Source organism: Oncorhynchus keta, chromosome 30, assembly GCF_023373465.1.
Source record: "Oncorhynchus keta strain PuntledgeMale-10-30-2019 chromosome 30, Oket_V2, whole genome shotgun sequence".
Lineage (NCBI taxonomy): Eukaryota > Metazoa > Chordata > Actinopteri > Salmoniformes > Salmonidae > Oncorhynchus > Oncorhynchus keta.
Window position 1 is genome coordinate 57887845 of NC_068450.1, and position 26262 is coordinate 57914106.

Below are 26262 nucleotides of genomic sequence, written 5' to 3' on the forward strand. Positions count from 1 at the left end.
CAGGGTTACTTCCATCTATGGGGTAGAGCCAGTCTAGGCACAGGGTTACTTCCATCTGTGGGGTAGAGCCAGTCTAGGCACAGGGTTACTTCCAGCTGTGGGGTAGAGCCAGTCTAGGCACAAGGTTACTTCCATCTATGGGGTAGAGCCAATCTAGGCACAGGGTTACTTCCATCTATGGGGTAGAGCCAATCTAGGCACAGGGTTACTTCCATCTGTGGGGTAGAGCCAATCTAGGCACAGGGTTACTTCCATCTGTGGGGTAGAGCCAATCTAGGCACAGGGTTACTTCCATCTATGGGGTAGAGCCAGTCTAGGCACAGGGTTACTTCCATCTGTGGGGTAGAGCCAATCTAGGCACAGGGTTACTTCCATCTGTGGGGTAGAGCCAGTCTAGGCACAGGGTTACTTCCAGCTGTGGGGTAGAGCCAGTCTAGGCACAGGGTTACTTCCAGCTGTGGGGTAGAGCCAGTCTAGGCACAGGGTTACTTCCAGCTGTGGGGTAGAGCCAGTCTAGGCACAGGGTTACTTCCATCTATGGGGTAGAGCCAATCTAGGCACAGGGTTACTTCCATCTATGGGGTAGAGCCAATCTAGGCACAGGGTTACTTCCATCTGTGGGGTAGAGCCAATCTAGGCACAGGGTTACTTCCATCTGTGGGGTAGAGCCAGTCTAGGCACAAGGTTACTTCCATCTGTGGGGTAGAGCCAGTCTAGGCACAGGGTTACTTCCAGCTGTGGGGTAGAGCCAGTCTAGGCACAGGGTTACTTCCATCTGTGGGGTAGAGCCAGTCTAGGCACAAGGTTACTTCCATCTGTGGGGTAGAGCCAGTCTAGGCACAGGGTTACTTCCATCTGTGGGGTAGAGCCAGTCTAGGCACAGGGTTACTTCCAGCTGTGGGGTAGAGCCAGTCTAGGCACAGGGTTACTTCCATCTGTGGGGTAGAGCCAGTCTAGGCACAAGGTTACTTCCATCTGTGGGGTAGAGCCAGTCTAGGCACAAGGTTACTTTCAGCTGTGGGGTAGAGCCAGTCTAGGCACAGGGTTACTTCCATCTGTGGGGTAGAGCCAGTCTAGGCACAGGTTACTTCCATCTGTGGGGTAGAGCCAGTCTAGGCACAAGGTTACTTCCATCTGTGGGTTAGAGCCAGTCTAGGCACAAGGTTACTTTCAGCTGTGGGGTAGAGACAGTCTAGGCACAAGGATACTTTCAGCTGTGGGGTAGAGCCAGTCTAGGCACAGGGTTACTTCCATCTGTGGGGTAGAGCCAGTCTAGGCACAGGGTTACTTCCATCTGTGGGGTAGAGCCAGTCTAGGCACAGGGTTACTTCCATCTGTGGGGTAGAGCCAGTCTAGGCACAGGGTTACTTCCATCTGTGGGGTAGAGCCAGTCTAGGCACAGGGTTACTTTCAGCTGTGGGGTAGAGCCAGTCTAGGCACAGGGTTACTTCCAGCTGTGGGGTAGAGCCAGTCTAGGCACAGGGTTCATTCCATCTGTGGGGTAGAGCCAGTCTAGGCACAGGGTTACTTCCAGCTGTGGGGTAGAGCCAGTCTAGGCACAAGGTTACTTCCATCTGTGGGGTTGAGCCATATAGCCAAACTAAACAATCATTTGGAACACAGATAATTTTGGTCCAATTATAATGTACCTAAACTGCTTCACATTTGACTTCTGTGGTATAATTGTGTTACGTTAATAGGCTCTGGCGTCTTACAGTTGAAGTCTGAAGTTTAGATACACCTTAGCCAAATACATTTAAACTCAGTTTTTCACAATTCCTGACATGTAATCCTAGTAAAAATTCCCTGTCTTAGGTCAGTTAGGATCACCACTTTATTTTAAGAATGTGAAATGTTGGAATAATAGTAGAGAGAATGATTTATTTCAGCTTTTATTTCCTTCATCACATTCCCAGTGGGTCAGAAGTTTACATACACTCAATTAGTATTTGGTAGCATTGCCTTTAAATTGTCAAACGTTTCAGGTAGCCTTCCACAAGCTTCCCACAATAAGTTGGGTGAATTTTGTCCCATCCCTCCTGACAGAGCTGGTGTAACTGAGTCAAGTTTGTAGGCCTCCTTGCTTGCACACACTTCTTCAGGTCTGCCCACAAATGATCTATAGGATTGAGGTCAGGGCTTTGTGATGGCCACTCCAATACCTTGATTTTGTTGTCCTTAAGCAATTTTGCCACAACTTTGGAAGTATGCTTGGGGTCATTGTTCATTTGGAAGAGCCGTTTGCGACCAAGCTTTAACTTCCTGACTGATGTCTTGAAATGTTGCTTCAATATATCCACATAATTTTCTTTCCTCAGGATGCCATCTATTTTGTGAAGTGCACCAGTCCCTCCTGCAGCAAAGCACCCTCACAACATGATGCTGCCACCCCCGTGCTTCACAGTTGGGATGGTGTTCTTCGGCTTGCAAACCTCCCCCTTTTTCCTCCAAACATAACAATGGTCATTATGGCTAAACAGTTATTTTCTTCGTTACATCAGACCAGAGGACATTTCTCCAAAAAGTAATATCTTTGTCCCCATGTGCAGTTGAAAACCGTAGTCTGGCTTTTTTTAATGGCGGTTTTGGAGCAGTGGCTTCTTCCTTGCTTAGCAGCCTTACAGGTTATGTCGATATAGGACTCATTTTACTGTGGATATAGATACTTTTGTGCCTCCAGCATCTTCACACGGTCCTTTGCTGTTGTTCTGGGATTGATTTGCACTTTTCACCCCAAAGTGCGTTCATCTCTAGGAGACGGAACGCGTCTCCTTCCTGAGCGGTATGACGGCTGCGTGGTCCCATGGTGTTTATACTTGCATATTATTGTTTGTACAGATGAACGTGGTACCTTCAGGCGTTTGGAAATTGCTCCCAAGGATGAACCAGACTTGTGGAGGTCTACAATTTTTTTCTGAGGTCTTGGTTGATTTATTTAGATTTTCCCATGATGTCAAGCAAAGAGGCACAGAGTTTGAAGGTAGGCCTTGAAATACATCCACAGGTACACCTCCAATTGACTGAAATTATATCAATTAGCCTATCAGAAGCTTCTAAAGCCCTGACATCATTTTCTGGAATTTTCCAAGCTGTTTAAAGGCACACTCAACTTAGTGTATGTAAACTTCTGACGCACTGGAGTTGTGATACAGTGAATTATAAGTGAAATACTCTGTCTGTAAACAATTGTTGGAAAAATGACTTGTGTCATGCACAAAGTAGATGTCCTAACTGACTTGCCAAATCTACAGTTTGTTAACAAGAAATGTGTGGAGTGGTTGAAAAATGACTTTTAATGACTCCAACCTAAGTGGATGTAAACGTCTGACTTCAACTGTACCTTTTGGAAGCTGTGGGGTTGTGCCAGTGTCAGGTTCTGAGGTGCTTCCACCAGCTGCAGGCCTGAGTTCTATAATTAAGCGACATGATCGGAATAATACAACCACGGTTATCTGTAGCTCATGTCCATGTCTGTTGTATCACTAAAACACTGCGGTCGTATGGTTCTACACCGTCTGTAGATTCACTGTTTACGTTTTCCAATCGCGCTAAGTGCTGATTACAATCTAGTCTGATTAGATTGTCAAATGATGCAATATGGAAAAGCTCAGCCGTGTCCAGAGATTATTTGAGTGTAGCATTGACTTGTGCTTAGAGATGATTGTGAATGAAGTGTGGCTGATTACCAAAGGGAATTAACTAGCATTACTCGGCATCATGTTTTACCAGCTTACCACTGGCACCCAGCACCTCCTATGTCACCTCATGGTATTTGGCACAAAGATTAAGCCTACAACCCCCTGGACAGAAACATGTTATTTTTGGGACACTCACTAGCGAATAGTACACAGACACACAGACAGACAGACAGACAGACAGACAGACAGACAGACAGACAGACAGACACACACACACACACCACACCATCAACTTTCTGAGACCCTCGACCCCAAAAACCACTATTTCTCCTACAACAATCCTAGCCATTATCAGGACAGTCTTTTGGGTCAACAACAGTGTTCCTCTCGGCAGCTGTGTGAGAGTCAGTATATATCTGACCGCACGCATGAGGAAGCATCCTTGTTAAAAAACAATAAAACTATCTGGGTAGTCAGGGAAGGTGAATTCATAAAAATTGTGATTGGCCATATCAGTTGCCATGGTGACTGTCTGATGAAGTTAGCCTCATGAAGCTGCTGTGTGTTTATTTAAGGACTCATCCTCTTGCAGCAGGAGGATGGCAGGACGCCAGAGGCCTCTTATATAAGAGTTTTGGCTTTTTTAAATTCAAAAGTGGCTCCGTGTACTGAATGGTCATTTTGATATAGTGGAATGGTCACTGGGCCAAATTCACCACTGTGTGCTAAGCCCAATAAAAAAAACAGCACTCACGCTTTTTCTGTGAAAATCTCTTGATGTGCAAAGGATGTGCAAATGGTTCTCTTTATACTGTACATACTGTAAATACATGTGCGTATAAAGTCGTTTGGACCATGATAGTTCGTTGGTGATGAAACTCTCGACCTGCTCCACTACAGACCTGTCGATGTTAATATGGGGGCCTGTTCGGCCCACCTTCATCTCTCTCTCCCCCTCTCTCTCTCTTTATCTCTCTATTTCTCTCTCTCCCCCTCTCTCTCTCTCCCCCTCTCTCTTCTCTCCTCTCCCTCTCTCCCCTCTCGTTCTTTTTTCTCTTTCTTTCTTTCTTTCTTTCTTTCTTTCTTTCTTTCTTTCTTTCTTTCTTTCTTTCTCTCTCTCTCTCTCTCTCTCTCTCTCTCTCTCTCTCTCTCTCTCTCTCTCTCTCTCTCTCTCTTTCTCTTTCTCTTTCTCTTTCTCTTTCTCTTTATCTTCTCTTTATCTCTCTTTCTCTTTCTTTATCTCTCTCTTTCTCTTTCTCTTTTTATCTCTTCTCTCTCTCTTTATCTCTCTCTCTCTGTGTCTCTCTGTGTCTCCTATAGAGGACTGATGAGGAGGCAGTCCTGGACAGAGGAGGCACTCGCTCCATGCTCAACACCAACTTTGAGAAGGAGGAGCTGGAAGGTGAGTCAACATGAACAGTTTAAGAGATGCATCTCACTTAGTCTAAACTGGCTTCCTCCCCTTGTCTCCACCTCTACCTAACTCTATTCTGCTTTTACATAGTCTGTGACTTCATATCACTTATGGGTGGAAGGAGAGGGACGCAAGTAGACAAGGACCGGGAGCAGGTTAAGAAAACTGGAATGCACCCAGTGACCTTTCTCAGACACTCTGTGTCGCTGTGACACTGTATTTGCTCTGGTGTAGTATTCCCTGCTACTCCATAAGGAGAACCTATGGATTTGTGAGAGAGGACACTGTAGTGAAGACGAGGAACACACACATACACACACACACACAAACACAGAGACCACACATGAATGTCTTAATATGTGTGTCACTTTCATGCCACAGAGAGCAGGATGGGAGAGAACAGACGTTCCATCACATCAGCAAGTTCACAGGCCTGAGGGATGTTGTCATCATTTTATAGAAAACCTCCCGTCTTGACTCACAGACTGTAAGCTGCAGCCAAGGTCCTCCGGGTCCTCAGTGTTTCAACCAGGCATGTCCTAGGCTGCCCTATAGTCTTTCATAATGGTCTCTACGACACATTCAAAGGGAGATATACTCTATGGTACTGTAATATACCATGTTGGATGTTTAGTTGATGTCAGTGTGTTGCCGGCTGACTCAGAGATGCATGTTGTGGTTGTTGTGACTGTAACAGGCCACACGCTAAGGCTGTCACACATGACGTTTCAGGGAGACATATTGCTAGAATCATCCTGTCCTTGACTTACTGCCTTAGTTTCTGGGAATGGTTGTTTTTGTTTAACAGTACTTACACTGAGTAGTGCTGTTAAAGCAGGCCTGGAGGTGGGGACAGAGATATGACAGAGAGATGAGTGGCCAGGGTCTTGTCCATGTCACCTTGTGTACCCTGGCTCTCCCACAGCTGGTTTGAGACCTATAGGTCAGGCCATTTTGACTGTCCTAGCTCAGCATTGGAGTCAGCATAGATTATGCTCACCCTGGGAGGGAGGGAGGGATCATTACAGTGCTTGAGTATTTCATTTCCAGCTGACACCAAATTGACATTTGTTTTGTATGAATCTGGCCCAAGTGATTTTTTTTCTCCATCAGGGCCTTGCGTTTTAATGAATGAATGATGAATGTGATGCATTTAATGAATGCATCACATTTTTGTAAATGCACGAATGGGGCCCTGTGGTTTTAGGCCCTACATTTCTGGGGTTATAGTAATTGTTGTTTGATGTCATGTTTTCATCGTGTCCCCAGGCCACCGGACCCTTTACATCGGGGTCCACGTTCCCCTGGGGAGGAAGTCCCACCGACGTCACCGTCACCATGGCGGCCACAACAAAAACAGCAGGAAGAGATCCAAAGAGAGGGAATCTGGGGTGGATGGCGATGGCAGAGAATCACCCTCCCACAGTAAGTCTATGGGGGGAGTGTGCTGCAAAGAAGGTTCCCTGTGAAAATGTGACCAAAACCCACACTTTGAAAAAAGGGTTCCAAAAGGGTTCTTCAGCTGTCCACATAGGAAAACCCATTTTGATTTCAATGTAGAACCATTTTGGGTTCCATGCAGAACACTCTGTGGAAAGGGTTCTACATGGAACCCAAACCAGTTCTATTTGGAACCAAAAGGGTTCTTTCTACCTGCAACCAACAAGTGTTCTTCAAAGTTTTTATTTTTTTCTAAGAGTGTATTGTAAGTCAATAGGGGGTGTACTGACAAAATGTTCCCTGTGAAAATGTGTAACTTGTCATTTGTTCTTGTTTCTCTGTCATTGACACTAGCCAGGTCTCAGATCTCTTTGTGCTCTTGCCAACTATCATTAATGAGCCAAAAGAGAACAGAAGTTGTGATCCTGATTCAATAATGTAATGAGTTATGCAAATATTGGGTTATGCAAATATTGGGTTATGCAAATATTGGAATTCCATCACTTTTTTTGTACCACAGATCAAGTTGCTAAGCAACCGCTGTTTGTCTGTCCTAGCGAATAGTTGCTAGCTTATGAATTTCTCAAACTAAATTAGTGACTCCCACAAAATCTGTCTGCATAGTGAAAGTTGAGATTGCCATGAGGCCAGACCATTGGCAAGAGTGCAGAACAGACTGGCACCCAGGCTACATTGATTGACGTCTCTTCACACCTCTTCTCGCTCTCTTTCTCTCACCTTTTTTATCCCCCTTCTTTCTTTCTTTCTTTCTTTCTTTCTTTCTTTCTTTCTTTCTTTCTTTCTTTCTTTCTTTCTCTTTCTTTCTTTCTCTCTCACTCTCTCTCTCTGTCTATCTCTCTCTCTCACCATGCTCTCTCTCTCTCTCTGTTTCTCTCTCTCTCTCTCTCTCTCTCTCTCTCACCATCTCTCTCTCTCTCTCTCTCTCTCTCTCTCTCTCTCTCTCTCTCACCATGCTCTCTCTCTCTCTCTCTCTCTCTCTCTGCTCTCTCTCTCTCTCTCTCTCTCTCTCTCTCTCTCTCTCTCTCTCTCTCTCTCTCTCTCTCTCTCTCTCTCTCACCATGCTCTCTCTCTGTCTATCTGTCCCTCTCTCTCCCTCAATTCAATTCAAGGGCTTTATTGGCATGGGAAACATGTGTTAACATTGCCAAAGCAAGTGAGGTAGATAATATATAAAGTGAATATATAAAGTAAAATAAACAATTAAAATTAACAGTAAACATTACACATACAGAAGTTTCAAAACAATAAAGACATTACAAATGTCATATTATATATATATATATACAGTGTTTTAACAATGTACAAATGGTTAAAGGACACAAGATAAAATAAATAAGCATAAATATGGGTTGTATTTACAATGGTGTTTGTTCTTCACTGGTTGCCCTTTTCTCGTGGCAACAGGTCACAAATCTTGCTGCTGTGATGGCACACTGTGGAATTTCACCCAGTAGATGTGGGAGTTTATCAAAATTGGATTTGTTTTCTAATTCTTTGTGGATCTGTGTAATCTGAGGGAAATATGTCTCTCTAATATGGTCATACATTGGGCAGGAGGTTAGGAAGTGCAGCTCAGTTTCCACCTCATTTTGTGGGCAGTGAGCACATAGCCTGTCTTCTCTTGAGAGCCATGTCTGCCTACGGCGGCCTTTCTCAATGGCAAGGCTATGCTCACTGAGTCTGTACATAGTCAAAGCTTTCCTTAATTTTGGGTCAGTCACAGTGGTCAGGTATTCTGCCTCTGTGTACTCTCTGTGTAGGGCCAAATAGCATTCTAGCTTGCTCTGTTTTTTTGTTAATTCTTTCCAATGTGTCAAGTAATTAGCTTTTTGTTTTCTCATGATTTGGTTGGGTCTAATTGTGTTGCTGTTCTGGGGCTCTGTGGGGTGTGTTTGTGTTTGTGAATCGAGGCCCAGGACCAGCTTGCTTAGGGGACTCTTCTCCAGGTTCATTTCTCTGCAGGTGATGGCTTTCTTATGGAAGGTTTGGGAATCGCTTCCTTTTAGGTAGTTGTAGAATTTAACGTCTCTTTTCTGGATTTGGATAATTAGCGTGTATCGGCCTAATTCTGCTCCACATGCATTATTTGGTGTTCTACGTTGTACACAGAGGATATTTTTTTTGCAGAATTCTGCATGCAGTCTCTCAATTTGGTGTTTGTCCCATTTTGTGAATTCATGGTTGGTGAGCGGACCCCAGACTACACAACCATGAAGGGCAATGGGTTCTATACCTGATTCAAGTATTTTTAACCAGATCCTAATTGGTATGTCGAATGTTATGTTCCTTTTGATGGCATAGAAGGTCCTTCTTGCCTTGTCTCTCAGATCGTTCACAGCTTTGTGGAAGTTACCTGTGGCACTGCTGTTTAGCCCAAGGTATGCATAGTTTTTGTGTGCTCTAGGGCAAGGGTGTCTAGATTGAATTTGTATTTGTGGTCCTGGTGACTGGACCTTTTTTAAACACTATTATTTTAGTATAGTCCCCGAGATATGCAACTTTTCAGGGAAGTCAGGAACCAATACAAACAGCCAGTTAGGAAAGCAAAGGCTCGCTTTTTCAAGCAGGAATTTTCATCCTGTAGCATCCTGACTCCAAAAAGATTTGGGACACTGTAACGTCCATGGAGAATAAGAGTACCTCCTCCCAGCTGCCTACTGCACTGAGGCTAGGAAACTCTGTCACCACCGATAAATCCACGATAATCGAGAATTTCAACAAGCATTTCTCTACGGCTGGCCATGCTTTCCTCCTGGCTACCCCAACCCCGGCCAACAGCTCTGCACCCCCCCCCAGCCACTTGCCCAAACTTCCCCAGTGTCTCCTTCACCCAAATCCAGATAGCAGATGTTCTGAAAAAGCTGCAAAACCTGGACCCGTACAAATCAGCTGGGCTACACAAACTGGACCAATCTGGACCAATCTGGACCAACAATCTCTCTTTCTAAAATGATCTGCCGCCATTGTTGCAACCCCTATTACTAGTCTGTTCAATGTCTCTTTCATATCATCTGAGATTCCTAAAGATTGGAAAGCAGCCACGGTCATTCCCCTCTTCAAAGGGGGAGACACTCTTGACCCAAACTGTTACAGACCTATATCCATCCTGCCCTGCCTTTCTAAGGTCTTCAAAAGCCAAGTTAACAAAATAGGTCACTGACCATTTCGAATCCCACCGTACCTTCTCCACTATGCAATCCGGTTTCTGAGCTGGTCACGGGTGCACCTCAGCCACGCTCAAGGTACTAAATGATATCATAACCAGCATCAATAAAAGACAATACTGTGCAGCCGTATTCATCGACTTGGCCAAGGCTTTCGACTCAGTCAATCACTGTATTCTTATCAACTACTTCTCAGATAGAGTTCAGTGTGTCAAATCGGAGCGCCTGTTGTCCAGACCTCTGGCAGTCTCTGTGGGGTTACCACAGGGTTCAATTCTCAGGCTGACTCTTTTCTCTGTATATATTAATGATGTCGCTCTTGGTATGGGTGATTCCCTGATCCACCTCTACGCAGACAACACCATTCTGTATACACCTGGCCCTTCTTTGGACACTGTGTTAACAAACCTCCAAACGAGCTTCAATGCCATAAAACACTCCTTCCATGGCCTCCAACTGCTCTTCGATGCTAGTAAAACTAAATGCATGCTTCTTACGAAGCCACTCCTTCGTTGCCCGGGCGGTGTGTTTGGATCATTGTCATGCTGAAAGACCCAGCCACATTTCATCTTCAATGCCCTTGCTGATGGAAGGAGGTTTTCACTCAAAATCTCACGATACATGGCCCCATTCATTCTTTCCTTTACCCGGATCAGTCGTCCTGGTCCCTTTGCAGAGAGACAGCCCCAAAGCATGATGTTTCCACCCCCATGCTTCACAGTAGGTATGGTGTTCTTTGGATGCAACTCAGCATTCTTTGTCCTCCAAACACGACGAGTTGAGTTTTTACCAAAAAGTTCTATTTTGGTTTCATCTGACCATATGACATTCTCCCAATCTTCTTCTGGTTCATCCAAATGCTCTCTAGAAAACTTCAGACGGGCCTGGACATGTACTGGCTTAAGCAGGGGGACACGTCTGGCACTGCAGGATTTGAGTCCCTGGCGGCGTAGTGTGTTACTGATGGTAGGCTTTGTTACTTTGGTCCCAGCTCTCTGCAGGTCATTCACTAGGTCCCCCCGTGTGGTTCTGGGATTTTTGCTCACCGTTCTTGTGATCATTTTGACCCCACGGGGTGAGATCCTTGTGTGGAGCCCCAGATCGAGGGAGATTATCAGTGGTCTTGTATGTCATCCATTTCCTAATAATTGCTCCCACAGTTGATTTCTTCAAACCAAGCTGCTTACCTATTGCAGATTCAGTCTTCCCAGCCTGGTGCAGGTCTACAGTTTTGTTTCTGGTATCCTTTGACAGCTCTTAGGACTTGGCCATAGTGGAGTTTGGAGTGTGACTGTTTGAGGTTGTGGACAGGTTTCTTTTATACTGATAACAAGTTCAAACAGGTGCCATTAATACAGGTAACGAGTTGAGGACAGAGGAGCCTCTTAAAGAAGAAGTTACAGGTCTGTGAGAGCCAGAAATCTTGCTTGTTTGTAGGTGAGCAAATACTTATTTTCCACCATAATTTGCAAATAAATTCATTAAAAATCCTACAATGTGATTTTCTCAACAAAAAAAATCTCATTTTGTCTGTCATTGTTGAAGTGTACCTATGATGAAAATTACAGGTCTCTCATCTTTTTAAGTGGGAGAACTTGCACAATTGGTGGCTGACTAAATACTTTTTTGCCCCACTGTATATGTTGAAGAGGGTGGGGCTTACGCTTGCATCCCTGTCTCACCCCAAGGCCCTGTGGGAAAAAAATGTGTGTGTTTTTTGCCTATTTTAACCGCACACTTGTTGTTTGTGTACATGGATTTTATAATGTTGTATGTTTTTCCCCCAACACCACTTTCCATCAATTTATATAGCAGACTCTCATGCCAAATTGTGTTGAAGGCTGTTTTGAAATCAACAAAGCATGAGAAGACTTTGTCTTTGTTTTGGTTTGTTTGTTTGTCAATCAGGGTGTGCAGGGTGAATATGTGGTCTGTCGTACGATAAATGAGTAAAAAGCCCATTTGACATTTGCTCAGTACATTGTTTTCACTGAGGAAATGTACGAGTCTGCTGTTAATGATAATGCAGAGGATTTTCCCAAGGTTGCTGTTGACGCATATCCCACGGTATTTATTTGGGTCAAATCAGTCTCTACTTTTGTGGAATGGGGTGATCAGTCCTTGGTTCCAAATATTGGGGAAGATGCCAGAGCTAAGGATGATGTTAAAGAGTTTAAGTATTGCCAATTGGAATTTGTTGTCTGTATATTTGATAATTTCATTGAGGATACCATCAACACCACAGGCCTTTTTGGGTTGGAGGGTTTCTATTTTGTCCTGTAGTTCATTCAAGGTAATTGGAGAATCCAGTGCGTTCTGGTAGACTTTAATAGTTGATTCTAAGATTTGTATTTGATTATGTATGTTTTTGCTGTTTGGTCTTTGTTATAGAGTCAAAAGGCTTGAAGAAGTGATTTACCCATACATCTCAATTTTTGGTAGATGATTCTTCGTGTTGTTTGTTTAGTCTTTTCCAATTTTCCCAGAAGTGGTTAGAATCGATGGATTCTTCAATTACATTGAGCTGATTTCTGACATGCTGTTCTTTTTTCCGTAGTGTATTTCTGCATTGTTTTAGTGATTCACCATAGTGAAGGTGCAGTCTCAGGTTTTCCGGGTCTCTATGTTTTTGGTTGGACAGGTTTCTCAATTTCTTTGTTAGATTTTTGCATTCTTCATCAAAACATTTGTCATTGTTGTTCATTTTCTTCGGTTTTCTATTTGAGATTTTTAGATTTGATAGGGAAGCTGAGAGGTCAAATATAGTGTTGAGATGTTCTACTGCCAAGTTTACACCTTCACTATTACTGTGGAACGTTTTGTCCAGGAAGTTGTCTAAAAGGGATTGAATTTGTTGTTGCCTAATTGGTTTTTGGTAGTTTTCCAAACTACATTCCTTCCAACTATAGCATTTCTTAATATTACTCAGTTCCTTTGGCTTTGATGCCTCATGATTGAGTATTGCTCTGTTCAAGTATAGGTGTACCTACCATAGGAGTCCCCTTGAAGCCTACCATTGACTATGTGCATACCTAGCGTGCGACAGAGCTGCAGGAGTTGTGACCCGTTTTTGTTGGTTATGTTGTCATAGTTGTGCCTAGGGGGGCATATGGGGGAGATGTTGCGGTCACCTCCAGGCAGGTGTTTGTCCCCCTGTGTGCTGAGGGTGTCAGGTTCTTGTCCGGTTCTGGCATTTAGGTCACCACGGACTAGTCCCTGAGTCTGGAAATGATTGATTTCCCCCTCCAGGATGGAGAAGCTGTCTTCATTAAAGTATGGGGATTTTAGTGGGGGGATATAGGTAGCACACAGGAGGAAATGTTTCTAAGCTCATTTCCTTTTGAATTTCTAGCCAAATGTAAAATGTTCCCGGAGGTCTGGGAGAGTGTCTCGCTGGTCTGGGCGGGGTGTCTATTGATCAGTTGCTCCTGTGTGAAGTGTTGGGGCTGCGTTTGAGAGCGGTGTCCTTTAGAGCCCGGGTGAAGGTGGGCACTGCTGCCTTGTAGAGGTGGACCTGGTCATAGAGGCTGTTCAAGTCCAGGGTGGAGTGGTGGGCCAGGAAAACGTTTGGTTTTGAGGCACAGTCACGGGAAATACTTGCATTTGCCCGCTGTATTGTAGAAGGGAAGTCTTTTTGTGGTAGCAGGGTGGAGATAACCACTTGTGCATTGAGGAAAGTAGAAGAAGCTTTTTCAATCACTCCCGTCAGTGCTGTGGCCACACTTTCCTGCTTTGTTCTCAGGTCGTTTGTGCCTGTGTGTATTACTATGTGGCTAGGTGAACCTAGTTGGTCCTCAGACAGAATGTCTAGGGCGTGCTGGATGTTTGGACACCAGAGTTTAGACACACTGTGTTTAGGGACAAGTTTTTTTTCATCTTCTCATCTTCTCCCTTTCTACCCCCTCTCCACACCCCCAATTCTCTCCTTTGCCTACTCTACCCCTCTACAGCAGACACTCCTGCCCAGAGGGTGCAGTTCCTTCTGGGGACAGAGGATGGTGATGAGGAGCACATACCTCATGCCCTCTTCACTGAGCTGGATGAGATTTGCCTGAGAGAGGGCGAGGATGCAGAGTGGAAGGAGACCGCCAGGTAACCAATCGCACCACCCGCTCCAGCTCCACAGCCAATCAGGTGTCCGTTTTTCTGCTTATGCATCTCTGTGTGTCTGTGTGTGTGTGTGTGTGTGTGTGTGTGTGTGTGTGTGTGTGTGTGTGTGTGTGTGTGTGTGTGTGTGTGTGTGTGTGTGTGTGTGTGTGTGTGTGTGTGTGTGTGTGTGTGTGTGTGTGTGTGTGTGTGTGTGTAGGTGGCTGAAGTTTGAGGAGGACGTGGAGGATGGAGGCGAGCGTTGGAGCAAGCCCTACGTGGCCACCCTGTCTCTTCATAGCCTGTTTGAGCTGAGGAGCTGCATCCTCAATGGCACCGTGCTGCTGGACATGAGGGCCAACTCACTGGAGGAGATCGCCGGTACGTAGAGTGGTGCTGGAGTGGAGGGTGGCCAGAAGTTTGCTGGTTCAAATCCGAGGGTCGACGGGGAAAGTCTGGCGGGAGTGAGTCTGCAACTGGAGAGTTACCGGAGTTAGAATGTCAGGTGCTAATTACTGCCGTTTTGCCCTTGAGCAAGGCACGCAAACCCCTAACCAATCTATATGTGTGTTCTCTCAGATATGGTCCTGGACCAGCATGAGGTGTCGGCCGGGGTGGGGGAGGACGTGAGGAGGAGGATCCGTGAGGCGCTCCTGAAGCAGCACCACCACCAGAACCACAAGAAGCTGGCCAACCGCATCCCCATCGTACGCTCCTTTGCCGATATTGGCAAAAAGCATTCCGAGCCCCACTCCATGGACAAGAATGGTGAGCTCACCAATCCACCAACCAACCAACACACAAATCACAGTTTTGTGTCTTTTCTGATTGTTGTGCTGTATTGTGTCTCTATGTGACTTGATGTGTTGTTTGATTAATATCTCAACTACTGTCTACATTCTCTCCTTTTGTTTGTGTGTGTCTATGTGTGTCTGTGTGTGTCTGTGTGTGTCTAGGTTGTTTGCATGTATATGTGTTTGTGTGTGTGTGTGTATATATATATATATATATATATATATATATATATATATATATACATATACACAAACACACACACACACACACACACACACAGTTGAAGTCGGAAGTTTACATACATTTAGGTTGGAGTCATTAACTCGTTTTTCAACCACTCCACACATTTCTTGTTAATTAACAAACTATAGTTTTGGCAAGTCGGATAGCACATCTACTTTGTGCATGACACAAGTAATTCTTCCAACAATTGTTTACAGACAGATTATTTCCCTTATAATTCACTGTATCACAATTCCAGTAGGTCAGAAGTTTACATACACTAAGTTGACCGTGCCTTTAAACAGTTTGGAAAATTGCAGAAAATGATGTCATGGCTTTAGAAGCTGGAGGTGTACCTGTGGATATATTTCAAGGCCTACCTTCAAACTCAGTGCCTTTTTGCCTTACATGGGAAAATCAAAAGAAATCAGCCAAGACCACAGAAAAAAATTGACCTCCACAAGTCTGGTTCATCCTTGGGAGCAATTTCCAAACGCGTGAAGGTACCACGTTAATCTGTACAAACAATAGTACGCAAGTATAAACACCATGGGACCACGCAGCTGTCTTACCCTTACCGCTCAGGAAGGAGATGTGTTCTGTCTCCTAGAGATGAACGTACTTTGGTGCGAAAAGTGAAAATCAATCCCAGATTAACAGCAAAGCACCTTGTGAAGATGCTGGAGGAAACAGGTACAAAAGTATCGATATCCACAGTAAAACGAGTCCTATATCGACATAGCCTGAAAGGCCGCTCAGCAAGGAAGAAGCCACTGCTCCAAAACCGCCATAAAAAAAGCCAGACTACAGTTTGCAACTGCACATGGAGACAAAGATCGTACTTTTTGTAGAAATGTCCTCTCGTCTGGTGAAACAAAAATAGAATTGTTTGGCCATAATGACCAACGTTATGTTTGGAGGAAAAAGGGGGAGGCTTGCAAGCCGAAGAACACCATCCCAACTGTGAAGCACGGGGGTGGCAGCATCATGTTGTGGGGATGCTTTTCTGCAGGAGGGACTGGTGACACTTCACAAAATAGATGGCATCATGAGGAAGGAAAATTATGTGGATATATTGAAGCAACATCTCAAGGCATCAGTCAGGAAGTTAACTTGGTCACAAATGGGTCTTCCAAATGGACAATGACGCCAAGCATACTTCCAAAGTTGTAGCAAAATGGCTTAATTTTAAGGACAACAAAGTCAATGTATTTGGAGCCATCACAAAGCCCTGACCTCAATCCTATAGAAAATTTGTGGATTTGTGGGCAGAACTGAAAAAGTGTGTGTGAGCAAGGAGGCCTACAAACCTGACTCAGTTACACCAGCTCTGTCGGGAGGAATGGGCCAAAATTCACCCAACTTGAAGCTTGTGGAAGGCTACCCGAAATGTTTGACCCAAGTTAAACAATTTAAAGGCAATGCTAGCAAATAGTAATTGAGTGTACGTAAACTTCTGATCCACTGGGAATGTGAAATACAAGCTGAAATAAATTGTTCTCTCTACTATTATTCTGACATTTCACATTCTTAAAATAAAGTGGTGATCCTAACTGACCTAAGACAGGGAATTTTTACGAGGATTAAATGTCAGGAATTGTGAAGAAATGATTTTACATTTATTTGGATAAGTTGTATGTAAACTTCCGACTTCAACTGTGTGAATATATACAGTATATCACAAAAGTGAGTACACCCCTCACATTTTTGTAAATATTTGAGAATATCTTTTCATTTGACAACACTGAGGAAATTACACTTTGCTACAATGTAAAGTAGTGAGTATACAGCTTGTTTCACAGTGTAAATTTGCTGTCCCCTCAGAATAACTCCACACACAGCCATTAATGCCTAAACCGCTAGCAACAAAAGTGAGTACACCCCTAAGTGAAAATGTCCAAATTGGGCCCAATTAGCCATTTTCCCTCCCGGTGTCATGTGACTCGTTAGTGTTACAAGGTCTCAGGTGTGAATGGGGAGCAGGTGTGTTAAATTTGGTGTCATCGCTCTCACACTCCCTCATACTGACTGGTCATTGAAAGTTGAACATGGTACCTCATGGCAAAGAACTCTCTGAGGATCTGAAAAAATAATTGTTGCTCTACATAAAGATGGCTTGGGCTATAAGAAGATTGCCACGACCCTGAAACTGAGCTGCAGCACGGTGGCCAAGACCATACAGCGGTTTAACTGGACAGGTTCCACTCAGAACAGGCCTCGCCATGGTCAACCAAAGATGTTGAGTGCACGTGCTCAGCGTCATATCCAGAGGTTGTCTTTGGGAAATAGACGTATGAGTGCTGCCAGCATTGCTGCAGAGTATGAAGGGGTGGGGGTCAGCCTGTCAGTGCTCAGACCATGCGCCGTACACTGCATCAAATTGGTAGGAAGGAAGCCTCTTCTAAAGATGATGCACAAGAAAGCCCGCAAACAGTTTGCTGAAGACAAGCAGTTTGCTGAAGACAAGCAGACCAAGGACATGGATTACTGGAACCATGTCCTGTGGTCTGATGAGACCAAGATAAACGTATTTGGTTCAGATGGTGTCAAGCGTGTGTGGCGGCAACCAGGTGAGGAGTACAAAGACAAGTGTGTCTTGCCTACAGTCAAGCATGGTGGTGGGAGTGTCATGGTCTGGTGCTGCATGAGTGCTGCCGGCACTGGGGAGCTACAGTTCATTGAGGGAACCATGAATGCCAACATGTACTGTGACATACTGAAGCAGAGCATGAACCCCTCCCTTCGGAGACTGGCCCGCAGGGCAGTATTCCAACATGATAACGACCCCAAAAACACCTCCAAGACAACCACTGTCTTGCTAAAGAAGCTGAGGGTGAAGGTGATGGACTGGCCAAGCATGTCACCAGACCTAAACCCTATTGAGCAACTGTGGGGCATCCTCATCCTTTTTGTGAAGAATCAACAACAAGTGGGACACAATCATGAAGTGGAACGACATTTATTGGATATTTCAAACTTTTTAACAAATCAAAAACTGAGAAATTGGGCGTGCAAAATTAATCAGCCCCCTTAAGTTAATACTTTGTAGCGCCACCTTTTGCTGCGATTACAGCTGTAAGTCGCTTGGGGTATGTCTCTATCAGTTTTGCACATCGAGAGACTGTAATTTTTTCCCATTCCTCCTTGCAAAACAGCTCGAGCTCAGTGAGGTTGGATGGAGAGCATTTGTGAACAGCAGTTTTCAGTTCTTTCCACAGATTCTCGATTGGATTCAGGTTTGGACTTTGACTTGGCCATTCTAACACCTGGATATGTTTAAATTTGAACCATTCCATTGTAGATTTTGCTTTATGTTTTGGATCATTGTCTTGTCCCAGACAAATCTCCGTCCCAGTCTCAGGTCTTTTGCAGACTCCATCAGGTTTTCTTCCAGAATGGTCCTGTATTTGGCTCCATCCATCTTCCCATCAATTTTAACCATCTTCCCTGTCCCTGCTGAAGAAAAGCAGGCCCAAACCATGATGCTGCCACCACCATGTTTGACAGTGGGGATGATGTGTTCAGAGTGATGAGCTGTGTTGCTTTTACGCCAAACATAACGTTTTGCATTGTTGCCAAAAAGTTCAATTTTGGTTTCATCTGACCAGAGCACCTTCTTCCACATGTTTGGTGTGTCTCCCAGGTGGCTTGTGGCTAACTTTAAACAACACTTTTTATGGATATCTTTAAGAAATGGCTTTCTTCTTGCCACTCTTCCATAAAGGCCAGATTTGTGCAATATACGACTGATTGTTGTCCTATGGACATAGTCTCCCACCTCAGCTGTAGATCTCTGCAGTTCATCCAGAGTGATCATGGGCCTCTTGGCTGCATCTCTGATCAGTCTTCTCCTTGTATGAGCTGAAAGTTTAGAGGGACGGCCAGGTCTTGGTAGATTTGCAGTGGTCTGATACTCCTTCCATTTCAATATTATCGCTTGCACAGTGCTCCTTGGGATGTTTAAAGCTTGGGAAATATTTTTGTATCCATATCCGGCTTTAAACTTCTTCACAACAGTATCTCGGACCTGCCTGGTGTGTTCCTTGTTCTTCATGATGCTCTCTGCGCTTTTAACGGACCTCTGAGACTATCACAGTGCAGGTGCATTTATACGGAGACTTGATTACACACAGGTGGATTGTATTTATCATCATTAGTCATTTAGGTCAACATTGGATCATTCAGAGATCCTCACTGAACTTCTGGAGAGAGTTTGCTGCACTGAAAGTAAAGGGGCTGAATAATTTTGCACGCCCAATTTTTCAGTTTTTGATTTGTTAAAAAAGTTTGAAATATCCAATAAATGTCGTTCCACTTCATGATTGTGTCCCACTTGATGTTGATTCTTCACAATACAGTTTTATATCTTTATGTTTGAAGCCTGAAATGTGGCAAAAGGTCGCAAAGTTCAAGGGGGCCGAATACTTTCGCAAGGCACTGTATATACTGCTAAAAAAAATAAAGGGAACACTAAAATAACACATCCTAGATCTGAATGAATGAAATATTCTTATTAAATACTTTTTTTCTTTACATAGTTGAATGTGCTGAAAACAAAATCACAAAAATTATCAATGGAAATCAAATTTATCAACCCATGGAGGTCTGGATTTGGAGTCACACTCAAAATTAAAGTGGAAAACCACACTACAGGCTGATCCAACTTTCATGTAATGTCCTTAAAACAAGTCAAAATGAGGCTCAGTAATGTGTGTGGCCTCCACGTGCCTGTATGACCTCCCTACAACGCCTGGGCATGCTCCTGATGAGGTGGCGGATGGTCTCCTGAGGGATCTCCTCCCAGACCTGGACTAAAGCATCCGCCAACTCCTGGACAGTCTGTGGTGCAACGTGGCGTTGGTGGATGGAGCGAGACATGATGTCCCAGATGTGCTCAATTGGATTCAGGTCTGGGGAACAGGCGGGCCAGTCCATAGCATCAATGCCTTCCTTTTGCAGGAACAGCTGACACACTCCAGCCACATGAGGTCTAGCATTGTCTTGCATTAGGAGGAACCCAGGGCCAACCGCATCAGCATATGGTCTCACAAGGGGTCTGAGGATCTGTACCTAATGGCAGTCAGGCTACCTCTGGCGAGCACATGGAGGGCTGTGCGGCCCACCAAAGAAATGCCACCCCACACCATGACTGACCCACCGACAAACCGGTCATGCTGGAGGATGTTGCAGGCAGCAGAACGTTCTCCACGACATCTCCAGACTCTGTCAAGTCTGTCACATGTGCTCAGTGTGAACCTGCTTTCATCTGTGAAGAGCACAGGGCGCCAGTGGCAAATTGGCCAATCTTGGTGTTCTCTCGCAAATGCCAAACATCCTGCACGGTGTTGGGCTGTAAGCACAACCCCCAACTGTGGACGTCGGGCCCTCATACCACCCTCATGGAGTCTGTTTCTGACCGTTTGAGCAGACACATGAACATTTGTGGCCTGCTGGAGGTCATTTTGCAGGGCTCTGGTAGTGCTCCTCCTGCTCCTCCTTGCACAAAGGCGGAAGTAGCGGTTGTGCTGATGGGTTGTTGCCCTCCTACGGCCTCCTCCACGTCTCCTGATGTACTGGCCTGTCTCCTGGTAGCACCTCCATGCTCTGGACACTACGCTGACAGACACAGCAGACCTTCTTGCCACAGCTCGCATTGATGTGCCATCCTGGATGAGCTGCACTACCTGAGCCACTTGTGTGGGTTGTAGACTCCGTCTCATGCTACCACTAGAGTGAAGGCACCGCCAGCATTCAAAAGTGACCAAAACATCAGCCAGGAAGCATAGGAACTGAGAAGTGGTCAGTGGTCACCACCTGCAGAACCACTCCTTTATTGGGGGTGTCTTGCTAATTGCATATAATTTCCACCTGTTGTCTATACCATTTGCACAACAGCATGTGACATTTATTGTCAATCAGTGTTGTTTCCTATGTGGACAGTTTGATTTCACAGAAGTGTGATTGACTTGGAGTTACATTGTGTTGTTTAAGTGTTCCCTTTTTTGAGCAGTGTAGTACGACTTGCAAATTCAGTTTAGGAAGTGCAACGTTTTGATCACAAAGACAATCGTCAAGGCCTCATTCCTTCTTTAATCTAGGTAGGATTAATGAATTGATGAATTTCATCTATATTATAGTGTTACACTAAAAGTCTTAATCTGAATACAGTGCAGTATGTTGTCCAGTGAGAGTGACTAACAGTCTGGCTCTCTCCCGTCCTGATGTCTCCCAGGTCAGACTGTCTCTCCCCAGTCCCAGCCAGCCACCACAGAGGGCAAGGAACATGTCAGCCGGGAGAACAGCCATGTGGACTTCAGCAAGGTCTAGCCTGGTCCCACCTTTATTTGTATGTTCTGTATAGCCAAGTCCTATGGTTGTTGTCATACTAAGGTTGGCTACCAGGCTACCAGGTTACCCAAAAGTTTCTACTAAGCACAATTCTACTTTTTTATCGACATGCAGTACATTTGCAAGTTTAGCCATTTCTCTGTAGCTCAATGAATAATAAACCCACGGATTCTAGTCACAACTCAGTATCTAGCCAGACATCTGCTGTAGCCAATTTATGACAGATTTCTCAGTGGGCCTATCCATGATCCCTTGGCCCTCATTTCAGTCCACCCTATTTAGCATATTGTCCTATCTCCTATTAGCTAAATAGGATTAATGTCTGTAGATTGACCTCCACTTCATGAAGAAGATTCCACCCGGTGCAGAGGCATCCAATGTCCTGGTGGGGGAGCTAGAGTTCTTGGAGCAGCCCGTGGTGGCCTTTGTCCGTCTGTGTCCCGCCGTGCTGCTCAACGGCCTAGCTGAGGTCCCCATCACCACCAGGTCAGACATGCACACTTTAATTTTATTATAATATTGTTGTTAATGATGATTACGGTTAATACTATGAATGTGTATGTGTTCGTAACTGAAGTGGGATAGGTGTTTTTGCATTGGGTAAGTTCCTGAGTGGATGCACTCTATTTAAGGTTAAAAAAAACATGGTTAAAACCTTCTTCTCTGTTCTGCCTCAGGTTCCTGTTCATTCTGCTGGGGCCTCTGGGAAAAGGACCACAGTACCATGAGATTGGACGATCCATCGCAACTCTGATGACAGACGAGGTAAGTAGCCACGTTGCAGTAGTCCTGTGTGTGCTTTTCCCAGCGTGGCCTTTGGTTATGTTAGCCAAGTTTATGATGCATACAGGTTAACCCCATTCCCTCTCTGTCAACCTCCCAGGTGTTCCATGACGTGGCGTATAAAGCCAAGGACAGGAACGACCTGGTGGCTGGCATCGATGAGTTCCTGGACCAGGTGACTGTGTTGCCACCTGGGGAGTGGGACCCCTCCATCAGGATAGAGCCGCCCAAAAACGTGCCCTCTCAGGTGAGCCTCTTTCTGGTGGTGTCTATGCCATCACCCCTAACCAGAGACTTGTTTTGAGATGCATATATAGTTGACTCTGACCCTATGCCATCATCTCTTAGTTTGCTTCCGACTGCATCACTGGCTAAACCCAATCGGAATTTTACTCGGATTTAACTGCTGGTGTACCCCAAGGACATGCTCTAAATCCCTTCTGAATCAATTTGTTTTGTTTTTCTATCATCAGCTGTTTTTGGTACGTGCTACAGTGTTGGAAGGAATGTTTTTCCTGACAGGCTATTTTAGGACAATCCCTACTAGAGGAGATGCATTGAAAATAAATGTTATAGCTATTTTTGGCAAATAAATATTTATTTTCCATCTGACCTCTATTCTTTACCACACAGGAAAAGCGCAAGGTCCCTCCTCTACCCAACGGAGATCTGGGAGAAGCAGAGGAACCTGGTGGCCATGGAGGCCCAGAGCTACAGCGCACCGGAAGGTAGGTTTGAGTGTGTGTGTTGTGGTTGTGAGTTGAAGTGAAGTGGTGTGTGTGTGTGTTTGGGCTGAGATTAGGCTGGCTAGCACTGTGAGTGTGATCTACACCACTGTGGACCATCTAAGGTCCTCTTTGTTTTTCAGTCCCCTGTTTATCTCCTCTCCGGCTCCCCCTGTCCCCAGCAGTACATCTAGCCATCCTTTAAAAAACACACATCCTTATGGGTCTCTCTCGTTCCTCGAGCTCTGTGTTCACAAAAAGAGCTGTGATTGATTCAGTGTGATATATGCCTTTGGAATCATCCATGCGTACTTTCCTACATAAGACCAGCGTGACTTATTAAAATGTGCCTCGACAACACTGGGGAAAACACTAGCTATTTTGGCAACACTTTATTGTACAATTTGATGTCCACATATAATGCACCAACTGTGTGTACGGTTTGAATCTTTTATTAAGCATTATTAGTTCGTCATGTAATAATGTACACTTATAATATGAGCACTAAGTGTGCAGTAACTAAGTGCTGACCTGAATCTGTTTTATAGGCGATAATTAGTTCAATAGTTAATAGCCTACATCATTCCCTCATAAGCATTTTGATCCTGTAAATAAAGTGTTACCTAATCTCTTAAAGTGCCTAATAAATACTTAATAATGCAAAATAATGTACATGAATTCATTAATTATTAGTATCTTATTAGCAGTAGCTTTTAAGTACTAATGGACACTCACAATACAGTGTTACAACTTTATTAACAATACTTTATTGTAGGTGTCATGTGTTTTGGGTATCTACAGTAGTGTAGTAGAGTGTATCTAGAGCGAGGAGGAAGCTGCAGTAGTGTGATACAGTATATTTAGAGTGAGGCAGTAGGCTATGTGCAGCTGTAGTAAGTGGATGCTGTATGTCGTGGGTTTTGAAGTGATGTAGTTGTAAGGGATGCTCCCTGCTACAGTAGGTCTCTGAGGAACTCATCCTGACGTGTAAAGTAGATTGGCCTGCAGCCCAGTTCTGCTATGAGTCATGATCTCCCGGAGGGCCACAGCGTAGCATCCATCCCGCACGGTTGAAATACCACTCAAAGTCACGCCCCCCCCCTCCCCTCGTTTCCCTGGCAACCGCCTCTGGCTAGGTCGCCATGTGCTTCCTCTACCATCAGAATGTTTCCTCTCTCCTCCTAGTGTGTGGCCTGTGGGGGGGAAGAAAAAGCACATTTAAAAACACACTATGGCGCATACTTTTTACTTGAAACTGAAAAATGAAAGGGAACACATTTGACTCCTTTTACTTCATATGGTAATTGATGTTGGTTCACTAAGGTGGTGTGTGTGTGTGTGTGTGTTCTGGTGTACATGCGCTAATGTGTGTGTGATTTTGTGATTTCCAGGTTCTTCGGAGGGTTCTTCATGGACATCAAGCGCAAGGCGCCCCACTACCTGTCTGACTACACGGACGCCTTGAGCCTGCAGTGTCTGGCCTCCTTCCTTTTCCTCTACTGTGCCTGCATGTCTCCTGTCATCACCTTCGGCGGACTGCTGGGGGAAGCCACCGAGGGACGCATAGTAAGACACACCGCTCGTACCACATGACACGCGTTGGCTTTGCTGCGTTAACAACATATTGTCCCAGAATGGCAGAAGAACAGTCTGGCTTTCTGAAGGCCTTACTTCATGTGTTCGTCGGGATTTTCTGATGGAGTTATGCACAACAATAAAGCACTTTCATATCCACACGTTAGGTAAGCAACGATGGTGTCCCGATGAAGCTGAACTAAATGGATAGCTAGGTTTTGGTTGCCGTGTCCCCTAGTAGATAACCATCTTCAACAAATGAAGACTGCACAGACAGTGTAGTTATTATGAAAGCGCTATGTAACCTGTCGTCCATTAACCCATTACTGTCACTTCCCCTTTTGGCCAGAGTGCAATTGAGTCCCTGTTCGGAGCCTCCATGACGGGGATAGCCTACTCCCTGTTCGCTGGGCAGCCTCTCACCATCCTAGGCAGCACAGGCCCTGTTCTAGTGTTTGAGAAGATTCTCTTCAAATTCTGCAAGTGAGTTTGCCCCACTTCAGATATGTTGTCTTAGGTGCTCTCATCACTGTGACATGGCTACAGTACATTGATCCTGGCATTCAGGAAGACTTTAGGTATATGGGTTTTTCTAAGGCTGTGCGTGTGTGTCCGTGTGTGTGTCGCTCGTGTGAAAATCGGTGACAACCTCGGCCCAAGAAGAAATGTCATTTTGGTCTAATAGTTAGTAAGGCTACCCAAAATGTTTGACCCAAGTTAAATGATTTAAAGGCAATGCTATCAAATACTCAAATAGGTGATGATCCTAACTGACCTAACACAGGGAATTTTACTCTGATTAAATGTCAGGAATTGTGAAAAACTGAGTTTAAATGTATTTGGCTTAGGTGTATGTAAACTTCCGACTTCAACTGTATATATGCGAACAGATCTGGGACCAGGCTAATTGGAAATGTATTGGCAGATAATGTTAAGTACAATGTCTGTGGTACTGTACCACTGACATATTGACGGCTCCACTATAAATATATTTAATGTTAGTGACTCCATTTCCACTATGCAAAGATTTGGACAGAATCAAAGTGCGTGCATGAGTGACTGGCTCATGCTGAATCATGTCTCTCTGAAACAAGTCATTCATGCACGCTCGCACTTAGCATTGCAGTCACTTATTGTGTGTGTGTGTGCGCATGCATGTGTGTATGTGTGTGTCTGTGTATGTGCGCACGTGTAAAAATCGGTGACAACCTCGGCCCAAGAAGGAATGTCCTTTTGGTCTAATGGTTAAGACGTTGGCCTCCCGTGTGGGAGATGGGGGTTCGCATCCCACCAGTTACACGTGTGTGTGTGTGTGTGTGTGTTTTTGTCCACAGGGACTATGACCTGTCCTACCTCTCCCTGAGGGCCTGTATCGGCCTGTGGACGGCGTTCCTCTGCCTGGTCCTGGTGGCTACTGACGCTAGCTCCCTGGTCTGTTACATCACCCGCTTCACAGAGGAGGCCTTCGCCTCGCTCATCTGCATCATCTTCATCTACGAGGCCCTGGAGAAACTCATCCACCTGGGGGAACACTACCCCATCAACATGAACAACAACCTGCAGAAACTCACCCAGTACTCGTAAGTCATGGAAATAGTATTAGTTAGTGGAACTAATACTCGTAAGTCATGGAAATAGTATTAGTTAGTGGAACTAATACTCGTAAGTCAATCAAATAGTCATAAGTGGAACTGTTATAGTAGTACTCCTTTAACTGCCAACAAATTAAACTAGTAATCTTAACCTGTAGTATACTCTTAGAAAAGTTGCTATCTAGAACCTAAAAGGGTTCTTCGGGTGTCCCCACGGGAGAACACTTTGAAGAACCCTTTTTGGTTCCAGGTTGAACCCTGTTGTTTCCAGGTAGAACTATTTTGGGTTCTATGTATAACCCTTCCCACAGAGTGCTTTGATGGTGTAGTTTTAGTGTTTGCTTGCTATGTGTACAGGACTCTGGTATACTGTCTGTGTTTTGGTCTCAAAAAAAGGGTTCTCCTATGGGGACAGCCAAAGAACCCTTTTGAAACCCTTTTTTCTAAGTGTACTCATTA

General features: G+C 44.8%; 1 protein-coding gene across 4 annotated transcripts in view; it reads left to right on the forward strand.

The window, feature by feature from the left end:
- The window catches only part of LOC118363811 (sodium-driven chloride bicarbonate exchanger-like), a 52559-nt gene that overhangs the window by 16850 nt on the left and 9447 nt on the right, over window positions 1-26262 (forward strand). For all 4 annotated transcript variants that reach the window (XM_052488644.1, XM_052488645.1, XM_052488647.1 and 1 more), the window contains 13 exons: window positions 4959-5040; window positions 6322-6477; window positions 13628-13769; window positions 13984-14144; window positions 14343-14531; window positions 21013-21101; window positions 21457-21614; window positions 21806-21893; window positions 22012-22158; window positions 22545-22639; window positions 24028-24202; window positions 24561-24694; window positions 25546-25791. In XM_052488644.1, the coding sequence (XP_052344604.1) occupies window positions 4959-5040; window positions 6322-6477; window positions 13628-13769; window positions 13984-14144; window positions 14343-14531; window positions 21013-21101; window positions 21457-21614; window positions 21806-21893; window positions 22012-22158; window positions 22545-22639; window positions 24028-24202; window positions 24561-24694; window positions 25546-25791 (1862 nt within the window). The remainder of the gene's footprint in view (window positions 1-4958; window positions 5041-6321; window positions 6478-13627; window positions 13770-13983; window positions 14145-14342; window positions 14532-21012; window positions 21102-21456; window positions 21615-21805; window positions 21894-22011; window positions 22159-22544; window positions 22640-24027; window positions 24203-24560; window positions 24695-25545; window positions 25792-26262) is intronic.